This window comes from Rhinatrema bivittatum, chromosome 1 (genome assembly GCF_901001135.1).
Source record: "Rhinatrema bivittatum chromosome 1, aRhiBiv1.1, whole genome shotgun sequence".
NCBI classification, from domain to species: domain Eukaryota; kingdom Metazoa; phylum Chordata; class Amphibia; order Gymnophiona; family Rhinatrematidae; genus Rhinatrema; species Rhinatrema bivittatum.
The window spans coordinates 501,501,439-501,521,387 of record NC_042615.1 but is presented as its reverse complement, the minus strand read 5'-3'; the positions used below and the strand labels follow the sequence as shown (position 1 = coordinate 501,521,387).

The window sequence follows — 19,949 nt, the reverse complement described above, 5'->3', positions numbered from 1 at the left end:
CAGAGTGGAAACAGGCTGCTGGTGCTAACCTTTAAAAAGGAGACAGAGAGAGTCACGTGATGTGGTGAACGGGATCGGACGTCTCTGACCCCGCTCCGGTCGACCAGGCTCCTCTTCTCCTCCATTAACCGCTCAATTTTGCCTTTACGCCGCTTCTACGATCTGATACTCGTCGCATATGTCGATTACCTCCTTCATGTCAAAATCGCCATCACCAATGCCTCCTAAACTGGCAAAACGCGAAAAAGACAAAAGCAGAGGGCTGGATCCCAAGATGGCGCCCGCGGCGGCGGAAAAAGGGATGGAAGGACTCTCGCCGACTACCGCAGCGCCGACATTGACCGTAACAGAAATAAAGGATGCGGTCTTAGCGGCTTTGGACTGCAAATTCACGGGAATATCGGATCAAATTGGGGCCCTCCGTGAAGTCCTTACTGACTTTGCTCCGCGGCTCAGCCACGTGGAGGAGAGGACGTCCACGCTGGAGGACGATTATACTGCTTTACAGGGGAAAGTGAGTACACTCGAGCAGCTACTTCAAGAACAGATTACTAAGACTGATGACCTAGAAAATAGGGCTCGACGGTCTAATATCAGATGCTTGGGGTTCCCTGAAACTGTAGATGAACATTTACTTCGGCCTTCTCTTCTAAAATGGCTGCCGGAGGCTTTAGGCCTGCCGGAGTTGGAAGGGGTGCTTGATATTGAGCGGGCGCATCGCATGGGAGCAAGGGGCTCGGACCAGTCACGACCCAGGGTGGTCATAATGAAGATTCTCAATTTTCATCACAAGCAACTGATTATGCAAGCTGCGAGGAAAAGAGATTCGTTGCAGTTTCAGGGCGCGAACGTCCGCCTAGCGCCGGATTATTCAGCTAAAGTGGCAGCACTACGACGGGCGTTTGCACCGGTGTGTGGCAAGTTAATTGAGAAAAACCTGCGTTTCACAATGCAATTCCCAGCAAAGCTGCGAATCAATCATGAAGGGAAATGGTGTACATGTGCGACCGTCGAGGAAGCTACAAAATTTCTGGATTCCTTGAATACCACCTCTTGAATAACAGTTTCATACAGCGGTGGTATACCTTCTGGAGGAGGAGGGGGAGTCCTGGGAGACCGAGCACTCATGTTTGACTCCACTACCCTGACCTATGTGTCTGGGCGGGTATTATGTTATAGAGGATAGGGGGAGGGGGGGGGGGGGGGGGGGGGGGGGGGGGGGGGGGAGGGCACTGGTATCCTTTGCTTGGTATATGTTTTTGTCTCATCCATATTCTTTTTCTCTCTGGTGTGTTGGTGTATGGGCCTCTTCGACTTGGCAAGCCCACGCACCGGTTTGGGAGGGTGAGTTAGGCTGGGAGCTTACCCTTCAGCATTTTGGCAAGATGCCTTGGTATATGGGTCTTATTAGCAGTAATGGGTAGTAAGTGCAGGATAATTTCCTGGAATGTCGACGGTCTGGGCACCCCTATTAAGAGAAAACAAATCTTCCAGCATCTGAAAAGATTAAAGGTGGGGATTGCCTGTCTTCAGGAAACCCACTTAAATATAGCGGAGAGTAGGAAGCTCTGCAGGGAGTGGGCCGCGGCCTGTTATTTCTCCGAAGCAAAAGGGAAAAAGGGTGGTGTGGCTTTATTAGTTAACAGAAATGTGCCCTTTACCCTTGTAAAAGAAGTGAAAGACCCAGAGGGTCGGTTCATCATTGTTATTGGTACCTTAGCGGGTAAAATGGTAACTATTGGTACTCTGTATGCCCCGAATGTGCCCGATCCTCTTTTTGTCACCAAAGTGGTCAACTTATTATTAACTAATGCTCAGGGTGATCTTCTTCTCTCTGGTGATTTTAACAGTGTATTTCAAGCGGACTTGGACAAATCTCACCTTCCTAAAAGTTTTTAAAAAAATACAGATTCTGGGGTCTGTCAGTTTTCCTCGCATCTAGGCTTACTGGATGCTTGGCGGCTGCTACACCCTGTCGATAGGGAATACACACACGTCTCTAGGGCGCATGCTACCCTGTCCAGGATCGATTATATTTTAATCTCCAGATCTCTGTTTGATAGGGTAGACACCGCGCATATTGAGTCTATTGTGATTGCAGATCACGCACCGGTGTGGGTAGATCTTTGGCTTTCAACCGTTAAGGGGGGACAAAAGACGTGGCGCTTCCCTGGGTCTTTATATACAGATAAGGACTTCCAAGTTCATCTCCAACAGAAGTGGGAGTGTTTTGCACAGGATAATGAACAGCATAGAAGTAATCCCGCTCTGTTCTGGGAAACGAGCAAGGCAGTTCTCCGAGGGGAAGTGATTGCTTACTCTGTTGCGCAGCGGAAAAAGTTAAATGCTAAAATTTTGCACTTGGATTCGCAATTACAAGCTGCGCAGCGATTATTAGCGCTTTCCCCCTCTCAGTCCCATAAGGACGCCTATAAGGCATGCCTTCTCGCCTTAAATTCACATCTTCACCTTCGGGCGCAAAAATCATTAAAGGCCTCAGATCAATTTTTTTTTCACTATGGGAATAAATCGAGTAAACTACTGGCCCGTATGGTGGCGATAAAACGGAGGAAGACGTTTATAGGGGGTCTTAAGAATCATCTGGGCCATTCTGTCACCTCTAGTAAGGATATCTGTGCAGTTTTGTGTAAGTTCTATGAAGCATTGTATACCGAAGACAGGCCAGGAGGAAAGGCTGAGGAAGAGGCGTTTTTCAAAGACCTCAAACTGCCTCAGGTACCGGAGGACAAATGGGATTTTCTTAGTCGGCCCATAACGGCTGGCGAGGTCCGTGGGGTTATTCAGACGGGGAAGATTCACAAATCTCCGGGGCCAGATGGGTTCACCCTAGAATACTATAAAATTCTCAGCACCTCCCTGGTAGACCCCCTTAGCGGCTTTTTATAATCAGGCCTGTAAAATGAACAGTTTTCCTCCACAATTTAACACAGCGTATATTACTGTATTACCTAAACCGGGGAAAGACGCCATGTTAGCGTCATCCTACCGCCCCATATCGCTTTTAAATTGCGATTTGAAATTGTATGCTAGGATTCTGGCGCTACGAATAAACTCTGTTTTGCCTTCTATAATCTCCCCTTACCAGGCGGGCTTTGTGGGGGGCCGAAATGCTGGGGGCCATGTCATCAGATTGCTTTCTGCTATAGAAACCTCACAATATTATAATATTGAATCCCTGGCTGTGGGGTTCGATTCAGAAAAGGCCTTTGACAGGGTCTCCTGGGAATATATGTTTTCTGTCCTTCGACGCTTTGGGTTCCCCAACCAGCTTATCCAAGCGATTTCAATCTTATATAAGCAGCCGCTGTCACATATTGTGGCGAATGATACTGTATCTGAAGCGTTTGGTATTGCCCGCGGAGTGCGGCAAGGATGCCCATTGTCCCCTATCTTATATATATTGTCCTTGGATCCCCTGTTAAGGAAATTGGCAGAATCTCCGTTTATTCAAGGTTTGCACTTCAAGCAAGGGTTGTTCAAGGTCGCGGCTTTTGCTGATGACATGTTAGTCTTTCTGTGCAATCCGGCTGTCTCCCTCCCCCAGGTTTTACGTCTCCAAGCCCTGTTCGGGGAATTTGCGGGGTTAAAAATTAATGTGGAGAAATCTGAGGCCCTGGATATATTGGGGACCTTAAAATCCGCCTGGACTGGGGTTTTTCCTTTAAAGTGGGTTACCACCTCGTTAAAGTATTTAGGAATTCACATCTCTGCCTCCCCTGGCCAGTTGTATGGGTTAAATGTTATTCCTATGAAGCAGAAAATGCTTAAAAACCTTATGGCCTGGCGGGATTTGCCCCTGTCCCTTTCAGGGAAACTCCTATTGGTTAAAATGATGGAAATTTCGAAATGGTTGTACTTATTTCATATGCTACCGGTTTGGCTAAGGAAGAAGGACATTAAAGATATCAACAGGGGATTGCAACAATATCTCTGGTCCGGCAAGAAGGCCCGTATACCTCTTAAAATGTTAATGTTACCTAAAGGCCAGGGGGGTCTAAACTGCCCGGACCTTGAACGCTACAATCATGCTTGTTTAGCACGCCATCTCCGAGACTGGATATGTCATACGTCGTTCTACACCCCACTAGAACACTACATAGCGTGGTTGTCACCCCATGCTCCTGGTGCCACTTTACATCTATCAGACTCTCTACTTCCTAAAATCATAAGTGGCAGTGTGGTAGTGCGACCAATACGTCAGCTTTGGACTTCCCTTTGTAAGAAACTTCAGGTGCCTGGGGGATCGTCATCTTGTCTACCTATTCGGGGATATCAACTGTTTCCTCCAGGCATGACGCAAATGATATTTAGGCAGTGGTCGTCCAAAGGCTTGAACAGTATGCTTCAATTACTTACTCAGCAGAATAATCAATATCAGATCTGCAGCTTCCAGGACCTAATGGTTCAGTTTGATATTCCCAAAAATGACTTTTACGGTTATTTACAGCTCCGACATTTTATGTTAGAAGAGCAGAAGGCGAATCCGGCTTTCCTCCAAGGCTACAAAATACAGGAGTTTCTTGTGGGGGAGGATGGGAAACGCCAGTCCGCATCGCAATATTATCTGGCCTTCACGAAGTTGCCTCAACAACAGAATCTGGATAAGGTTGTCATGCAATGGAATAAGAGTTTACCCCAAGGTATCCTTCCTAAGGATTTGCAAGACTGTTTTCTTTCTATACCTCGCACGGTGGCGAATGTCATACTCCGAGATCAAGCTTATAAGTTTTTGCACCAAGCCTTTTATTCCCAATGTCAAGCCTATTATATGGGACTTACCAAGGACAAACTTTGCATGAGATGTAAAATTGGGTATCCAGATTTTTACCACTGTTTTTGGTTATGTCCTTTGGTGCAGGTCTTTTGGTCTACGTTACAGACGCTGGCTCATTCCATGTGGGGTATCTCTCTTCCTTTGGACCCTCTCCTTTGGCTATTTGGGTTCTCCAGAGTGACGGACACTTTACTTATAGGCCATAAAAAATGGTTTTTCCGGAAGATCATTCTCATAGCCCGGGATGCGATTTTGACACACTGGATACAACCAATTCCAGCGTACCATCAGGTGTGCAGGGCCAAATTTCATAAACTTATGCACATGGAACTGCTGATGGCAAAATCTATTTCTCTAGCAAAATTTACAAAGGTACGCCTTTTATGGCAAGCATATATTGTTCTCCTGCCCTCAGAAGATTCAGGACTACTACCATGTTAGGGTTGTGTACTCTTTTGCTACCCAATGGCCAGCGCTTCATATACTTAATTTTGTACTTACTAGATATGGGTGACGTGTCTTTTTATCATATGTGTGCATATGACTTTATCTGTTCATCGCAGATACCAGTGAAATTAGAGTGGGGTGGGGGGGGGGGGGGGAGGGGGGTAGTGACAGGGTAACAGAAAAATAAAAACGGGAGACAGTCCGCTGTACGGAACACTCTGTATTTTGCTGTCTTGAAAACGTGGAGATTCTGATTGCCTCTGTATCGAATATGTACTCTGGTGATTTTTCTCCAGTACTAGTTACCTGTGTTTCTTATTGTTCTTGTTACTGATCTTATGACTGTTCCAATAAAAAATATTTACCAAAAAAAAAAAAAAAAAAGGAGACAGAACAGCTTTTAAACTAGAACAAAGGGGAAAGCCACAGTCACTCAACAGCACATGGTTCGGAGGAAGGTATCTTCAAAGGATACTAATGATGCATTAGAATTAGGGCATCCCAACAGTGAGGTTCCAATAATAAGAAAAGTAGTCCAAGTGTCTGTAATTAAAAACTCACCTGAGCTAAAAGATTCCAATTGATCCTTATCAATTAAAAAGCAAACTGAAAATACAAACAAAATACACACTCTGAAATGATTGTATGCTAATGCCAGAAGTCTAAGAAGTAAGATGGGAGAATTAGAATGTATAGCAGTGAATGCTGCCATAGCCTTAATTGGCATCTCAGAGACATGATGGAAGGAGGATAACCAATGGGTCAGTTCTATACTGGGGTACAAATTATATCACAATGACTCTATACCATCCCGAGAGGCGCTTTATGTTCGGGATGGTATAGAGTCCAACAGGATAAAGATCCTGCATGAGACTAAATGCACAATCAAATCTGTATGGGTAGAAATCCCTTGTGTGTTGGGGGAAGAGTATAGTGATAGGAGTATACTACCATCCACCTGGCCAAGATGGTGAGACGGTCAGTGAAATGCGAAGAGAAATTAGGGAAACTAACCAAATTGGCAGTGCAGTAATAATGGAAGATTTCAATGACCCCAATATTGACTGGGTAACATCAGGACATGCAAGAGAGATAAAGTTCCTGGATAGAATAAATGACAGTTTTATGGAGCAATTGGTTCAGGAACAGATGAGAGAAGGAGCAATTTTATATTAATTCTCAGTGGAGCACAGGATTTGGTGAGAGAGGTAAGTGTGGTGGGGCCGCTTGGCAATAGTAATCATATGATCAAATTTGAATTAATGACTGGAAGGGGGAAAGTAAGCAAATCCATGGCTCTAGTGCTAAACTTTCAAAAGGGAAACTTTGAGAAAATGAGAAAAATAGAAAAAAAACTGAAAGGCACAACTACAAAGGTAAAAAGTATTCAAGAGGCGTGGACATTGTTAAAAATACTACCATCTAGAAGCACAGACCAGATGTACTCCACACATTAAGAAAAGTGGAAGGAACGCAAAACGATTACCGGCATGGTTAAAAAGGTGGGGTGAGAGGCTATTTTAGCCAAAAGATCTTCATTCAAAAACTGGAAGAAGGATCCAACAGAAGAAAATAAGATAAAGCATAAGTGTTGGCAAGTTAAACGTAAGACATTGATAAGACAGGCTAATAGATAATTTGAAAAGAAGTCGGCCATACAGGCAAAAACTCGCAGTAAAAACTTTTATAAATAATATATCCGAAGCAGAAAGCCTGCGAGGGAGTCAGTTGGACCATTAGTTGATCAAGGGTGAAATGGAGAAATTACTTACCTGATAATTTTGTTTTCTTTAGTGTAGACAGATTGACTCAGGACCAGTAGGTTATGTGCTCTTCTGCTAGCAGATGGGAGACAAGAGTCAGATTTCAAAGCTGATGTCACCCTAGATATACCCCTGCGGTGACCTTAGCTTCTCAGTATCCTTCTCAAAAATCTATTGTGGACATATATATATATATTGGCTAACTAAAACAAACTTGATTAGAACCGGAGACCACCAGTGTACCTAACCAACATAATGCCGACACCAATCGTGTTGCAGATGCCCTGGATTAGGGGTAGGCATCGGCTTACCCGTATTTGTATAGCATTGAGGTTCACTTCTCAGGCTCTTCCTTGGCGCTTCTCCTGGGCAGCTGTGGGTGGGATGCTGAGTCCATCTGTCTACACTAAGGAAAACGAAATTATCAGGTAAGTAATTTCTCCATTTCCTAGCATGTAGCCAGATGGACTCAGGACCAGTGGGATGTACAAAAGCTACTCCCGGATGGGGTAGGAGGCTGCCCGTGGCCCACTTAGCACTGCCCTTGCGAAGGCTGCATTGTCTTGGGCCTGGTCATCCAGGCAGTAGAACCTGAAGGTGGTGTGTAGGGAAGACCTTGTTGCCGCTCGACAGATCTCAGCAGGCGACAGGAGTTTGGCTTCTGCCCAGGATAATGCCTAGGCCCTAGTAGAATGAGCCTTAACCTGCAGGAGTAAGGGCTTCCCTGCCTCTATGTAGGCTGCCTTGATTACTTCCTTGATGTAGCGAGCTATGGTTGCTCGTGAGGCTGCTTCGCCTTGTTTCTTCCTGCTGTGGAGAACAAACAAGCGATCACACTGGTTCTGATTGTTCCAGATATGATCCCAGGTGTGTGCCGACATTTAGTTGGCGAAGAAGGCAGGAGTCTTCAGAGTCCTTATGTCCCTCCAGAGTTGGCAAGGAGATGGATTGATTCAAGTGGAACCCGAAACCACTTTCGGTAGGAAGGAGGAGACGGTGCGAAGCTGTATCGTTCCTGGAGCAAATCGAAGGAATGGTTCCTGACAGGATAGTGCCTGTAGTTCCGAGATGCGATGGGCCGAGCTTATTGCCACCAAGAATACAGTCTTCAAGATTAAGAGGCATAGTGCCAAACTGCGCGTTGGCCTGAAGGAAGACCCTGCTAGAAAGTCCAATACCAGGTTGAGATTCCATAGGGGAACAGGCCACTTTAGGGTGGTCGGAGTTGCTTAACCCCTTTTAGGAAACAGGCTAAATCTGGGTGTGCCAACAGACAGATTCCGTTTACTTCAGCTCTGAAGCAGGAGAGGGTTGCTACCTGAACCTTGAAGAAGTTGAGTGACAACTTTTTCTTCATACCGTCCTATAGAAATTCCAGAATCACGGAGATCTTGGCCATTCCCGGGGTAACCCCATGGCCCTCGCACCAGGCCTCAAATATTCGCCAGATCCGTATGTATGCCAGAGACGTTGAGAACTTCCGCACATAGAGCAAGGTGTCGATCACAGCCTTCGAGTAACTGTGCTTCTTCAGGCGAATCCTCAAGGGCAGGACAGTAAGAGAGAATGATGACTGATCTTCGTGAAGGATCGGGCTCTGCTGGAGAAGGTCCCTGTGTGGAGGGAGGCACAGAGGATTCCCAGCAAGGAGTCTTTGCATGTCTGCATACCACGGTCATCTGGGCCAATCCGGGGCCAGTAGGACTAGTCCTGTATGGTGCTCCATCTTGCGGATGATCTTGCCCAGGAGGGGTCATGGTGGGAAGGCATACAGTAAGTCCTCCTCTGGCCAGGTTTGGACGAGGGTGTCGAACCCGCGGGAGTGCTGCTCTCATCTGCGGCTGAAGAACTGGGGAACTTGGGCATTGTGAGATGTTACCAGTAGATCCATGGTTGGAAGGCCCCAGCGATTTACTATCACAGTTGGAAGCCTCTTGTCGAGAGCACCCACTCTCCTAGGTCCAGGCTTTCTCTGCTGAGGAAGTCCGCTGAAATGTTGTCTTTCCCTGCAATGTGGGAGGCCAAGATCCCTTATAAAAGTTTACCTCCGCCCATGCCATGAGGGGGTCTACCTCCAGAGACACCTGTTGGCTCCTGGTTCCTCCCCGTCGGTTGATGTAGGCAACTGTTGTGGCGTTGTCAGACATTACTTGAATAGCTTGCCCTTAGAGCCTGAGGCTGAACTGCAGGCACGCAAGTCTGACTGCTCGAGTTTCCAGGCAGTTTATGTTCCATTCCGCCTCTTCCTTGGTCCATTGTCCCTGGGTTGTCAAATCCTGACAGTGGGCTCCCCCACCCTCTGAGGCTTGCGTCTGTGGTGAGCACGATCCAGTTCGGTGGGGGATAGCCTTACTCCTCTGCTTAGGTGGTCTTCCTGTAGCCACCACGGAAGCTGAGAACATAAGTATGCTGGTAGGTGGAGGCGAATCGGGTAGTCTTGGGACAGTGGGTTCCAGCTTGACAGTAAGGAGCGCTGGAGTGGCCGCATGTGAGCCCTTGCCCATGGTGCTACCTCCAGAGTTGATGCCATGAGTCAGAGGACCTGAAGTAGTCCCATACCTTGGAGCACGAAGTGTTCCTCAATCATCGTACTTGTTCCATCAGTTTCCTCCTCCTCAGGGGAGGGAGGAGGACCTGTTTTGTTTGGTGTCGAAACAGGCCCCCAGGTAAAGGACTGAGAGGACAGCAGACTGCTCTTGCTTTGTTCATGACCCAACTGAGTTCCTAAAGGATGGTCTTGACTCTGCTGGTTACCTGAAGGCTCTCTTCCAAAGACTTCGCCCGGATAAGCCAAGTAAGGGTGTACCAAGATCCCTTCCTTCCTCAGTGTTGCTGAGTGTTTACCTGGGAAAAAGGAAGCAGGTCTGGCGAGAAATTTACTGGCTCCAGGTTCAGAGGGAGGTCAGTTTCTCCCCTGGGACCCGCTGAATCTGAAGGCAAAAGACCCAAGCACATGGGAACCTTATTCTTATCTTATACAGTGTAAAACACTGTAAAATAAGCTCTTGTTCCCCATTTTAAGTTTAGCTCGTGTTATCCGCATTTGCATTCAGCTCATGTTACATTTAGTTCATTTTACTCGCATATATGAAGAGTTATATGTAAAGCATTTTAAGCTAAGTTCTTGTTTCAATGTAAACCGATGTGATACTCACAGTGTATGTCGGTATATAAAATTGCTAAATAAAATAAATAAATGGGAACCGCGTTTATCATGGCTGCCTCCTATCCCATTCCCACCAAGGACAGAGAGGCAGAACAGCCTGCAGCCTCCCCCAGCATAATCACATCTGCTTGAAGGAAAGGAAAATTGGTTCTTACCTGCTAATTTTAAGTTCCATCTTTTTGCTAAACACAGACATGGCGCATCCACCTTAGGAATTCTCCACTTCTCCAAAGTCTGTTCCGGCAAGGAATATAGCTTCCCCATAGCCCTTGCATCCTTCAGGACCGCCTTGGGAGATTCCCACTCCCGATCCACCAACTTCACTTGCTTTGGCAATAGGAAAGCTGTAAGGGGTCCCGTAATCCCTCCAGGAGTGGGATCACCCCCTTCTGTGTCCGAATCTTGCTGGGCGGCCTTAATCCTGAACTCCTCCAGCACCTGGGGAATCAACGGACCCAGTTCCTCCCTCTGGAACAGCCGGACCACTCGCAGGTCATCTCCTTCTGCGATCGGAACTGCATCTGGATCCTGAACGTCCGGATCCTGCATCGGGTCCCCCAAGTATCCAGTGGATCCTGGTCCAGATATCCCAGGGAACCAACAGGGTCGTTGTGCAGTCCCACCAAACCCCCTAATAGCTAATCAGGGTAATGCATACCATCTGATGAATCGTCCTCCTCCAGGGCTCGCTCGTCAGAGTCCCATCATTCGCAGGATCCCTCCTGAATCCACCGGCCCTCTAACCTTTTTGACCATCAGGGACTTCTTCGGCAAGGGTCTCTTTGCCCCTAACTCCTTTCTGGCTAAATAAGCCTTATGAAGGAGAAGTACAAAACCCGTGGAAAACGCATCCGGGTCCAAGGAGGAAGTGTCCTGATCCACTCCCTCTCGAGCCTCTCCCCATCACCTGCCACCAGTAGGGTCCTTTTCCTCCGGAAAAAGCTGGGGGGGGGGGGGGGGAAGAGTCCTGGGGCTCAGAAATGGCAGCCTGCGCATCTGTATGTGCTGCCAAAATGACTGCCAGCTCCTTTGACCTCCCCCCCCCCCCCCCAGGCCTCCAGAGCCGTCCCAGCTGCCTGTACCTTCTGGGAGTCTCGCGCCCCCAATCCCCCTTCCCAAGGTGCATTCATGGAAAAACAAGGCTGCATCAAGGCAAGTTTGCCTCTGACCACAGCCACGACAAAAGTTTGCCGCGCAGGAGCCAGCATGCCGGAGCTGTCAGGCCTGCACTCGTGGTCAGACCTAAAAATAAACTGAGCCGCCGCAATCACTCCCACCGCTGTCTAGTGTTGAAATTCAGCACTCACCCAGTGCCAAAGGCAATTTGGCCCAATCCCTTTCCCCTGCCTCCCAGCAGGAAATCAAGTTTTACCCACTCCTCGCTGCTTCAAACTTTTTTTTTAAATTAATTTAAAGCGACAGGCCAAAAAGAAAAGGAGAAAACTACTGCCCTGCTTCTGGGGACTGAAGGACCCAGGACCCCTGGCCATCTACCCCCCACCCCCACCCCACCACCCCGTTAAGAAGGGCCAAGTCCGGACAGGGATCACCAAACCCCCCCCCCCCCCCCCCCCCCCCCCCAAGGGATGGTCCATGAAGGAATCTAACACCTCAGGGAGCTGAATCCTCTTATCCTAAATCTTTTTCTTCTAAGAACTCCAGCTGCAGATTTGCACCTCTACCATCTGCTGGAGACAGAGAAATACTGAGGGACTGCAGGTGGCACCCTCGTTTAAGTAGCAATGCCTCAAAGTTTTATTCTCTGCCTCCATCTGCTGGTAGGGATGCATAAACCCCACTTGTCTGGACTGATCCGGGGTACAAACATGAAGGGGTGGGATCGGGTTCCGTAACTGCTATGCACAAAGTTTACCCAGAGATTTTCCCCCGCATACACACAAGCCAAACACAAGGCCCCTTTCCTGAAGCACTGCATCTGACACTACACAGGCCACAATCCAATTTCTCCAAGTGCGGCTTCGAGCACCCTCCCCCCCAAGTCTTCTCCAGTACTCACAGATGGTACCACCTCACCAGAGCAGTCTGTCGCCTCAGGGCAGATTCCTCTTTTTTTTTTTTTCAACTATAAGGAGGCTAGAGAAAAAAAAAGGGGGGGAGGGGCAAAGGAACTGCCACTCTCTCTTACTTGACTGGTGTAACAGGACAAAGTGGGAAAAAAAATGTAATGTTCTCAGAGCAAGATCCTCTACCCCACAGCAGTCAGCACATACAGATCATAAGTTAAAAAAAATAATAAACCAACCTTGAACACCTGCATTTAAAAAAGGGGGTAAAAAGTTTTAGATACGAAAGAAAAAAAGATTAAGTGTGATAGAAGAAGGAACTGAGGCAAGAAACTGAAAAGCTTTTAATTTTTCAATAATGAAAACAATTTCACTATGTGCTCAGAAAAGCAGTTTGCAGCCAACCCTAAGACACAAGCAACTCAAGTTACCAGGGAGTAAAGAGAATGAGGTAAGGGTGGGAGGCCTTGCAAGTAAACCAAAGAATTTTGTAGCTGCATACGGAGTGGTATTTATCACCTGGGGATGTTGTTCTTGGGGTCCTCGCTGTCATTAGCCAGGCCACCAAACAGGTAGCACTTGCTGCCAACCAGTGAAAAGCTATGTCCGAGGCGTGGGCATGGTGGAGGCCCATTTTTTGGAGCCTTCGCTTTCAGCCTTTTCCATTCCCATCTGCTCGCCTATGGTGTTAAAGGAGACAAGATACAGATTACAATTAGAGGACAAGTAGCAGAGAATGAAGAAAAGGGTTAGGGAGTCATCCTTACACAAGTGAGAAGTTATTACAAATTCAAGACTGAAATCTTCCAGAAGGAAGAATTTCACTATTGCCTAGTTCCTTTTTTATTTATTTATTTTTTAAGTACTACCAAAATTTACAAAGAGGAAATAAAGAGACGATATGGCATGGCAGTTGGATAACAGAATTATGAGCAAGTAGGACTCCAGGAACTGATTTCCTGTGTTGACCTCAGGCAAGTTACTTTCTCTCTGTTCCTGGAGCTGGATGTAGGACCAGTTCCAAAGCTCTGATCATTACATGCCAAACTGCCCTTATCTGGCTGAGAAGTGCTAGCTCAGCATATCACGTACATACCTGGAGCTCATACAGGTCATTGCTGTATTTCCCATACTCCACCATTCCTCCAAACACCAAGAGTCGCGTGCCATCACAAACAAACCCATACGCTGCACAACCTGGGGGAATATCTCCTCGCACCGCTGGGATGAACCACTGGTTGGTTGCTGGAACAGAAGGGCAAAATTCACTCAATAGCATTAGAGAATATAAAGTTGCATTAAGAATAAATCTTCATCACCAAAAGGTATATAGACCAGGGCTTCGCAAACTTTTAGCCAATGTAACCCCATTTAGAACTTGAAAATGTCATATAATCCCAGAAGACAACCAAATCATGTTGTCAGGGGTGTGGTTCACCTCCAATCAGTCCACTCTCACCCTCCCCACACTCTTAACTGATCCCCTTTCTCAATCTCCTATCCTCTCCAATCATCTTCTCAACCTCCACCCCTCTAGCTGATCCCATCTTACATCCCCTAGCTCCTCTTACGTTCCCAGTCCATCCTCACCACCTCCAGTCCTTTTTGCATCCTGCCAGCTGAACTCACCTACAACTTCTCTCACCTCGCTTTTCTCATATCTGATCGTATTTTTATCCCCTCCCTCACCTTTCAGCCTCCCCTTCAATTCTCTCACATCCTCCACCCTCCCCAGTTGATACCCTCTCATTCCCAGCTCCTCTCTTGCATACCTCAGGATCTTCTGATCCTCTCCTCTCACCTTCTATAATCAATTCCTCTCCCACAGACCCAATCCTCAAACCCTTCCTACAACAGATTCTTCCCTTCAAACTTTCCCTCCTTCAACATCACCTTGGCCAGGATCAGCAGCAACATTTTTCTTTGGGCCCCAGGCCAAAAGTGGGTAACTGGTAGAAAAAGAGAGGACAGGCTGATGACAGGGGCAACATTTTTATCTTGGGTAGATTCAGTGGTAGGTGAAGATAGAGGAACAGTGGTAACCTCCACAGGCCTGTGCACCCTCAGCCCATTCTTCCCCAGTGGCAGGGCTTCCTATTACTACAGAAACATGCATAGGTGGGGCCACTGCAGGACATGCTGGCTCACAGACCCCATGCTGACTTCTATTACTATTGCTGGTAGTAGTATCTGAAGAACACTGCCCTTTGAGAACCTTGTGACTCCAGGTGGAGATTGTATGACCCCCAGTTTGGGAAACCCTAATCTAGATAATAATTTAAGACCACATAAAAATATCAAGATTCTTTCCATAGCAAGGTACTGTGGCCTGATTTGACAAACAATTTGAGATAACATAGGAAACAAACTCAGCAGTGTACTAGAACATAAAAATGTACTCTTCACCTACAAAGTTTCAAATTGGATGAAAAGGCTCCACTGAAAGAGCATGTTAGAGCTTTGATCTTTGGATTTTACTGTTTTCAAATTCTGCTAAAAAGTAGAACCACAAACTCTACAAAAACCAAGTATATTCTATCATGACTCAGACATGAATGGATGGGGTGGGGGGGGGGGGCAGGCAAGTGAGTGTTTGGATCTACACATATCCACAGACTCTGGGTACGGGGCTCAGAAGTGGGTTCCTTTAATTCTTTTTTTTGTATTGAAAATTTTTGAGGATCAATAACCACACAATTATTAACGTTTGTTCAACACAAGAAAAACTGTTACATGTGAATATTGGCATTTAAATTTTGTTATCTGCGAATCGTTATCTCCCATCCCACCGTCACCACCTGTTGCAGTTAAGATGAATTTGCAATAAAAAACAGTGTATTTGCTATCATGCCGCTGTCCATTCACTGTCTGCTATACTGTAGTACCACACAGAAAACATCACTTAGTGATCATATATATAGTACAATCGCTTAAACTAAAAGATTGTTATGAATAAGCCAACACTTCCCCTTGCTTCAGGTAAGAGAATTGCCTGCCTGTTCCCACTTTGTAAAGGGTTCCCAAGTCCTCAAGAAGGCCTGTTTGCTGTCATGGCTGCCATCTTATGATTGTGGCGTACCCTTTGCCTGATTGCTGATGGAAGGGAGGTGAGGGTGGGGGGGGGAGGAGGGCAATGCATATCTGTTGGCATAGCCACTGCTGGGACCTATCCAATTTGGGAGACTGTATATTAAGCAGAGCCAAGCCTGCATTAGATAGATCTTTTGCTCCTAGAATTTCTTGTATCCAAATAATTTTTTCCATTGTCCACAAAAGCAAGTTTGCTTACCGTAAACAGTGTTTCCGTAGATAGCAGGATGAATTAGCCATGCTGTCCTGTCTGTCATGGGAACTGTCAATCAGGGCCCGGGAGGCAGAGCTCCCTAAGAAGGAAACAGAGCTTTGCTCAGTGCGGCTACACGTATGTTCCCGCACAGGAAACAGCAATCTCCTCAGTCTGTGATTAAGCAGTATAGGTACGTCAGTAGCATGTGTCGACAATCCAGGGAGGAAGGTGGGTCAGCATGGCTAATTCATCCTGCTATCTACGGAAACACTGTTTTTTTTGTTTTGTTTTGTTTTTTTATTTCTCAAATTTTAATATACATACAAGTCAATACTTGTTTGAAAATTATAAAATACAAATGAAAATACAACAAACATAATAATATATTGAAACAATATGTTAATTTGTATTTTAAGAAATAAAGGAAATACGGAGAGACCCTTATATAAAGAGCGATATCAAAGTATTCTATTACAACATGAAAAAGCAACCTGAGAAGACACTTTGCCTATTAATTTTCCGTATTATAGTGAGACATTCTAGGAGCGGGAAGCCAAGAAGTCCCTAAGCTGAGAGGGTTCTAAGAAAATATATTTCTGTTCCTGATAGATAATATGACATTTGCATGGGAAATGCAGTTTAAATTGAGCCCCTTTTTGAATCACTTCAGCTCTCATATCAAGAAAAGATTTACGCCTTATTTGGGTTGTTTTAACAATATCCGGAAAACACCACAATTTATGGCCAAAGAATTTTTCTTGACTATTTCTAAAGAAATATTTGGAAACATTATTTTTAGCCATAAGAAACGCAAAAGAAATCAATAAAGTTCTCCTCTGGGTCACAATCATCTCTTGTGAAGATTCAAGTAGAGTGGTAACATCAGGTAATAAATGTTCTTCTATATTTCCACGATTAGAGTCTGCAGTTGGTAAATAGTAGGCTTTTGTCACAACAGGCCTCTTCAGGCATCTTCAAAATCTGCGATGTATATAGTCTAAACTCCTCAAGTGGAGGAATATTTCTCAAGACTGGAAAATTCAAAAATCTTAAAATTGTGAGATCTAGGAGTTTTCTATAATCTCCAGCCTCTTATTAGCAACAGATTCACTCTGAATTAAATTTAATTGTATTTTTTCCAATTCCTTTACGCGTCCATCCATACTTCTTGTTGTGTTAGTTCAATTGCATTCTTAGTTACTTGATTTTTAACTTCCCGAATTTCTTTAGTAAGACCCACTACTGCTTTTTCCAATGCCTGTAATGCATTCCAAATCATTGTTAAAGAAATTTCTGTAGTAGGAATTATGACTCTCTCAGTCTTAGGTGTCTCTTTTCTCTCGTCTCCTCCACCCACTATATCCCCGGCACCAATATCCAGGCTCGGACTACCAAGCCCAACAGCTTTTTCCAGTCCCAGGTCGCCATTACCCCTCTGGGGCTATACCTTTGCCGTTTGCTCTGGATTTCCATAACCTTCCGTTGGCAACTCTTGTCCGGCTGTACCTTCCCTCTCCTGGGGGGCTGCAGCTTCCACCAATCCTCTTCCTTCGACGAGACCTGGTGGTGCTGGTCTACACAGAGACCCGGGGCTGAGAGATGTTTCGGATGTCAGGGAGAGCAGATCACGCTCCATTTCCGCTCCCACAGCGACATGCTCTCCGGGCGTTCCAGGCGGCATCGCCGCGAAAAAGCTCCCGATGTGGGGTTGACTTGACTCTAACGGGGTGGAAGTCATCTCTATCCCTCGTACCCTCGCCTTTCTTTTAGTGTGGGGCATAATACATCCTCGGAAATGCAATTTCAAAGGTAAAACTCGGGAGCTTCTCACAGACGCGACTGCTCAGGCGGCCATCTTGTGGGCGTCTCCCACGGAAACACTGTTTACGGTAAGCAAACTTGCTTTTTCCCGTCAATAGCAGGGCTGAATTAGCCATGCTGTCATGGGCGTCTAAAGCTCCTGATCACACCTGTATGTAGTTGGGATAGTTGTCTGCGTGATCCTATAGATCGTGGAGAGTCAAAGGAATCACTCGTATATGGAACGTATACTGCCCAGTTTCGCATCATTAGATGATTGTTGATCCAGGTAGTAGTGTGATGTAAATGTGTGAAAAGATGACTAGGTGGCTGCTTTGCAAATGTCACTCGGTTGTACTTTTTCAGATGAGCTAACGATGTCGCTACTGCTCGCACTTGATGGGCTGTTGGCGCTGAAGAAAGATAAATCGTGCTTATGGTAACAGAATTGAATGCACTGTGTTATCCAGCTCGAGATGGTTCTTTTTGCCACCGGAGATCCAGTCTTCTCGGGATGGAAGGAGACAAATAACTGTGATGCTCGTGATGGAGAATGCATTCTCTGCTTATAGTAAGCCAGAGCACGCTTGCAGTCCAAAGTATGCAAAGAATGTTCTCTATCGTTGTTGAGGTTTAGGGAAAAAAACGTTGGTAGTTCAATTGACTGATTCAAGTGAAATTGAGAGACCACTTTTGGAAGGAACGATAGGCGAGTTCTCATTATGACTTTATGATGACAGAATTGAAGATATGGGCTATAGCGGACTAATGCCTGAAGTTCACCGACTCGATGTGCAGAAGTCACTGCTACCAAAAATACCACCTTCCAAGTGAGATATTTTATATGAGCTGAGTCAAGCGGCTCAAAGGGAAAAAGCATTAGCTGTTCCAGGATAAGGTTTAGATTCCATGGTATTGGAGGGCAGTAAGCCTCTTAGGAATCAGGAGACCAATGGGTGGAGCGAAATTGAATGTCCATGATCTGGTCTATGATAGGTGGCACGCGCACCAAGATGGACCTGAACTAATGCAGTCGCCAATCCTGCTTGATATAAACTGCAAAGGTAGTCCAGAATGGCTTCTGACGAACAGTTCAATGGTTCTATGCCCTTTGACGTGCACCAAGATGAATACCTTTTCCACTTGAACCCATAAGCTCGTGTAGTGGAAGGCTTTGAGTTCAACATGACCTCTTGCGCTTGTAACGAAATGCCCTGCTCTGTCAGGAGGATCAGCTCAGCCTCCATGCTGTCAAGTGGAGGGATGTGTGCATCGGGTGCTGAAGAGTTCCCTCTTCCTGCGTTAGGAGATCGGGTAGAGCTGGTAGTGGAATTGGTTCTGCTACGGAGAGGTCCAGTAGATAGGTTTACCACGGCTGACGAGGCCACGCCGGGGCTATTAAGATCAGTTGTGTTGCATCTCGGATACATTTTTGAATCGTCCTGGTGATTAGAGGAATTGGAGGGAATGCGTACATCAATTCCTCTGTCCAAGGGAGTAGTAATGCATCCTGCGCTATCAAACCGGGCAGAACAGATTTCACATTGAATTCTGTGGCGAAGAGATCTATTGACAGGATTCCCCATTGAGCAAAGAGATCGAGAGTCACTTGATGACTGAATGTCCATTCGTGAAGATATAATACTCTGCTGAGCCTGCCTGCTTGTGATTTACAACTTCCGGCAGGTAAGTCGCCTGTAGATGAATGAAATGATGATGCGCATGTTCATGGACCCTTGCAAAGGGTCCATGAACCTGACCCTCCTTGCTTGTTTATGTAGAACATTGCTACCTGGTAGTCGGTATATACCATCACTCGGCGACCTTTCAGCTGCAGAAGAAAGGCTTGAATCGCTCTGAGTTCCAACAGATTGATTTGTAAGTTCTGTTCGTAGTGGGACTACAGTCTCTGTGTCTCTATGTGATCTAAGTGCGCTCCCCATCCTCTTCGAGAGGCATCCGTGGTTAGAACGATGTGCGGGGTAGTGCTGAATAAGGCACCCTTGGTGAGCGTAGGCTTGCTGAGCCACCACGTTATGTTGGTTGCCATTGCTGTGGTGAGAGTCACCTTGCAAGTTAAGGGTTGAGAGTGCTGTTTCCACTGACGTTTCAACCCCATTGCAGATGTCACATGTGTAATCGCGTATTTGGGACTGTGAAGATGGCCGCTGCCATGTGTCCCAGTACTGTCAGTATTTGACATGCGGAGGGTCACTGCGTTAATCTCAGAGTACGCAGTAGTCTCTGTATTTCCAATCGTCTGTCCTCTGGCAGAAAAGCTCGGTTGTGAGTGGTATCCAGTCGTGCTCCTATGAACTGTAGGATTTGTGTTGGGGTCAAGGTCGATTTGTCGTAGTTGATGACCAGCCCCAGTTCGTCCAAGCATTGAAGTAACTGCTGTTAGTATTGCACTATGATGGACGGGCTCAATGCCACTAGAAGCCAATCGTCGAGGTATGGAAACAACTTCATACCTTTCTGCCGGAGGAAGGCCACTACCACTGCCATGCATTTTGTGAATACTCTGGGGGCTGCCGAGAGGCCGAACGGAAGAACCACATAATGATAATGGTTGTCCTTGAACTGAAAGGACAGGTAACGCCACGAAGCTGAGTGTATCAGGATGTGGGTATAGGCATCCTTCAGGTCTATGGAACACATCCAATCG

General features: G+C 46.3%; 1 protein-coding gene across 1 annotated transcript in view; it reads right to left on the bottom strand.

Moving 5' to 3' along the window:
• Positions 1-19,949, bottom strand: part of HCFC1 (host cell factor C1) — a 465,140-nt gene that overhangs the window by 429,461 nt on the left and 15,730 nt on the right. The window contains exons 2-3 of the mRNA XM_029609928.1: positions 13,292-13,440; positions 12,715-12,875 (exon numbers count right to left, since the gene is read on the bottom strand). Of these exons, the coding sequence (XP_029465788.1) occupies positions 12,715-12,875; positions 13,292-13,440 (310 nt within the window). The remainder of the gene's footprint in view (positions 1-12,714; positions 12,876-13,291; positions 13,441-19,949) is intronic.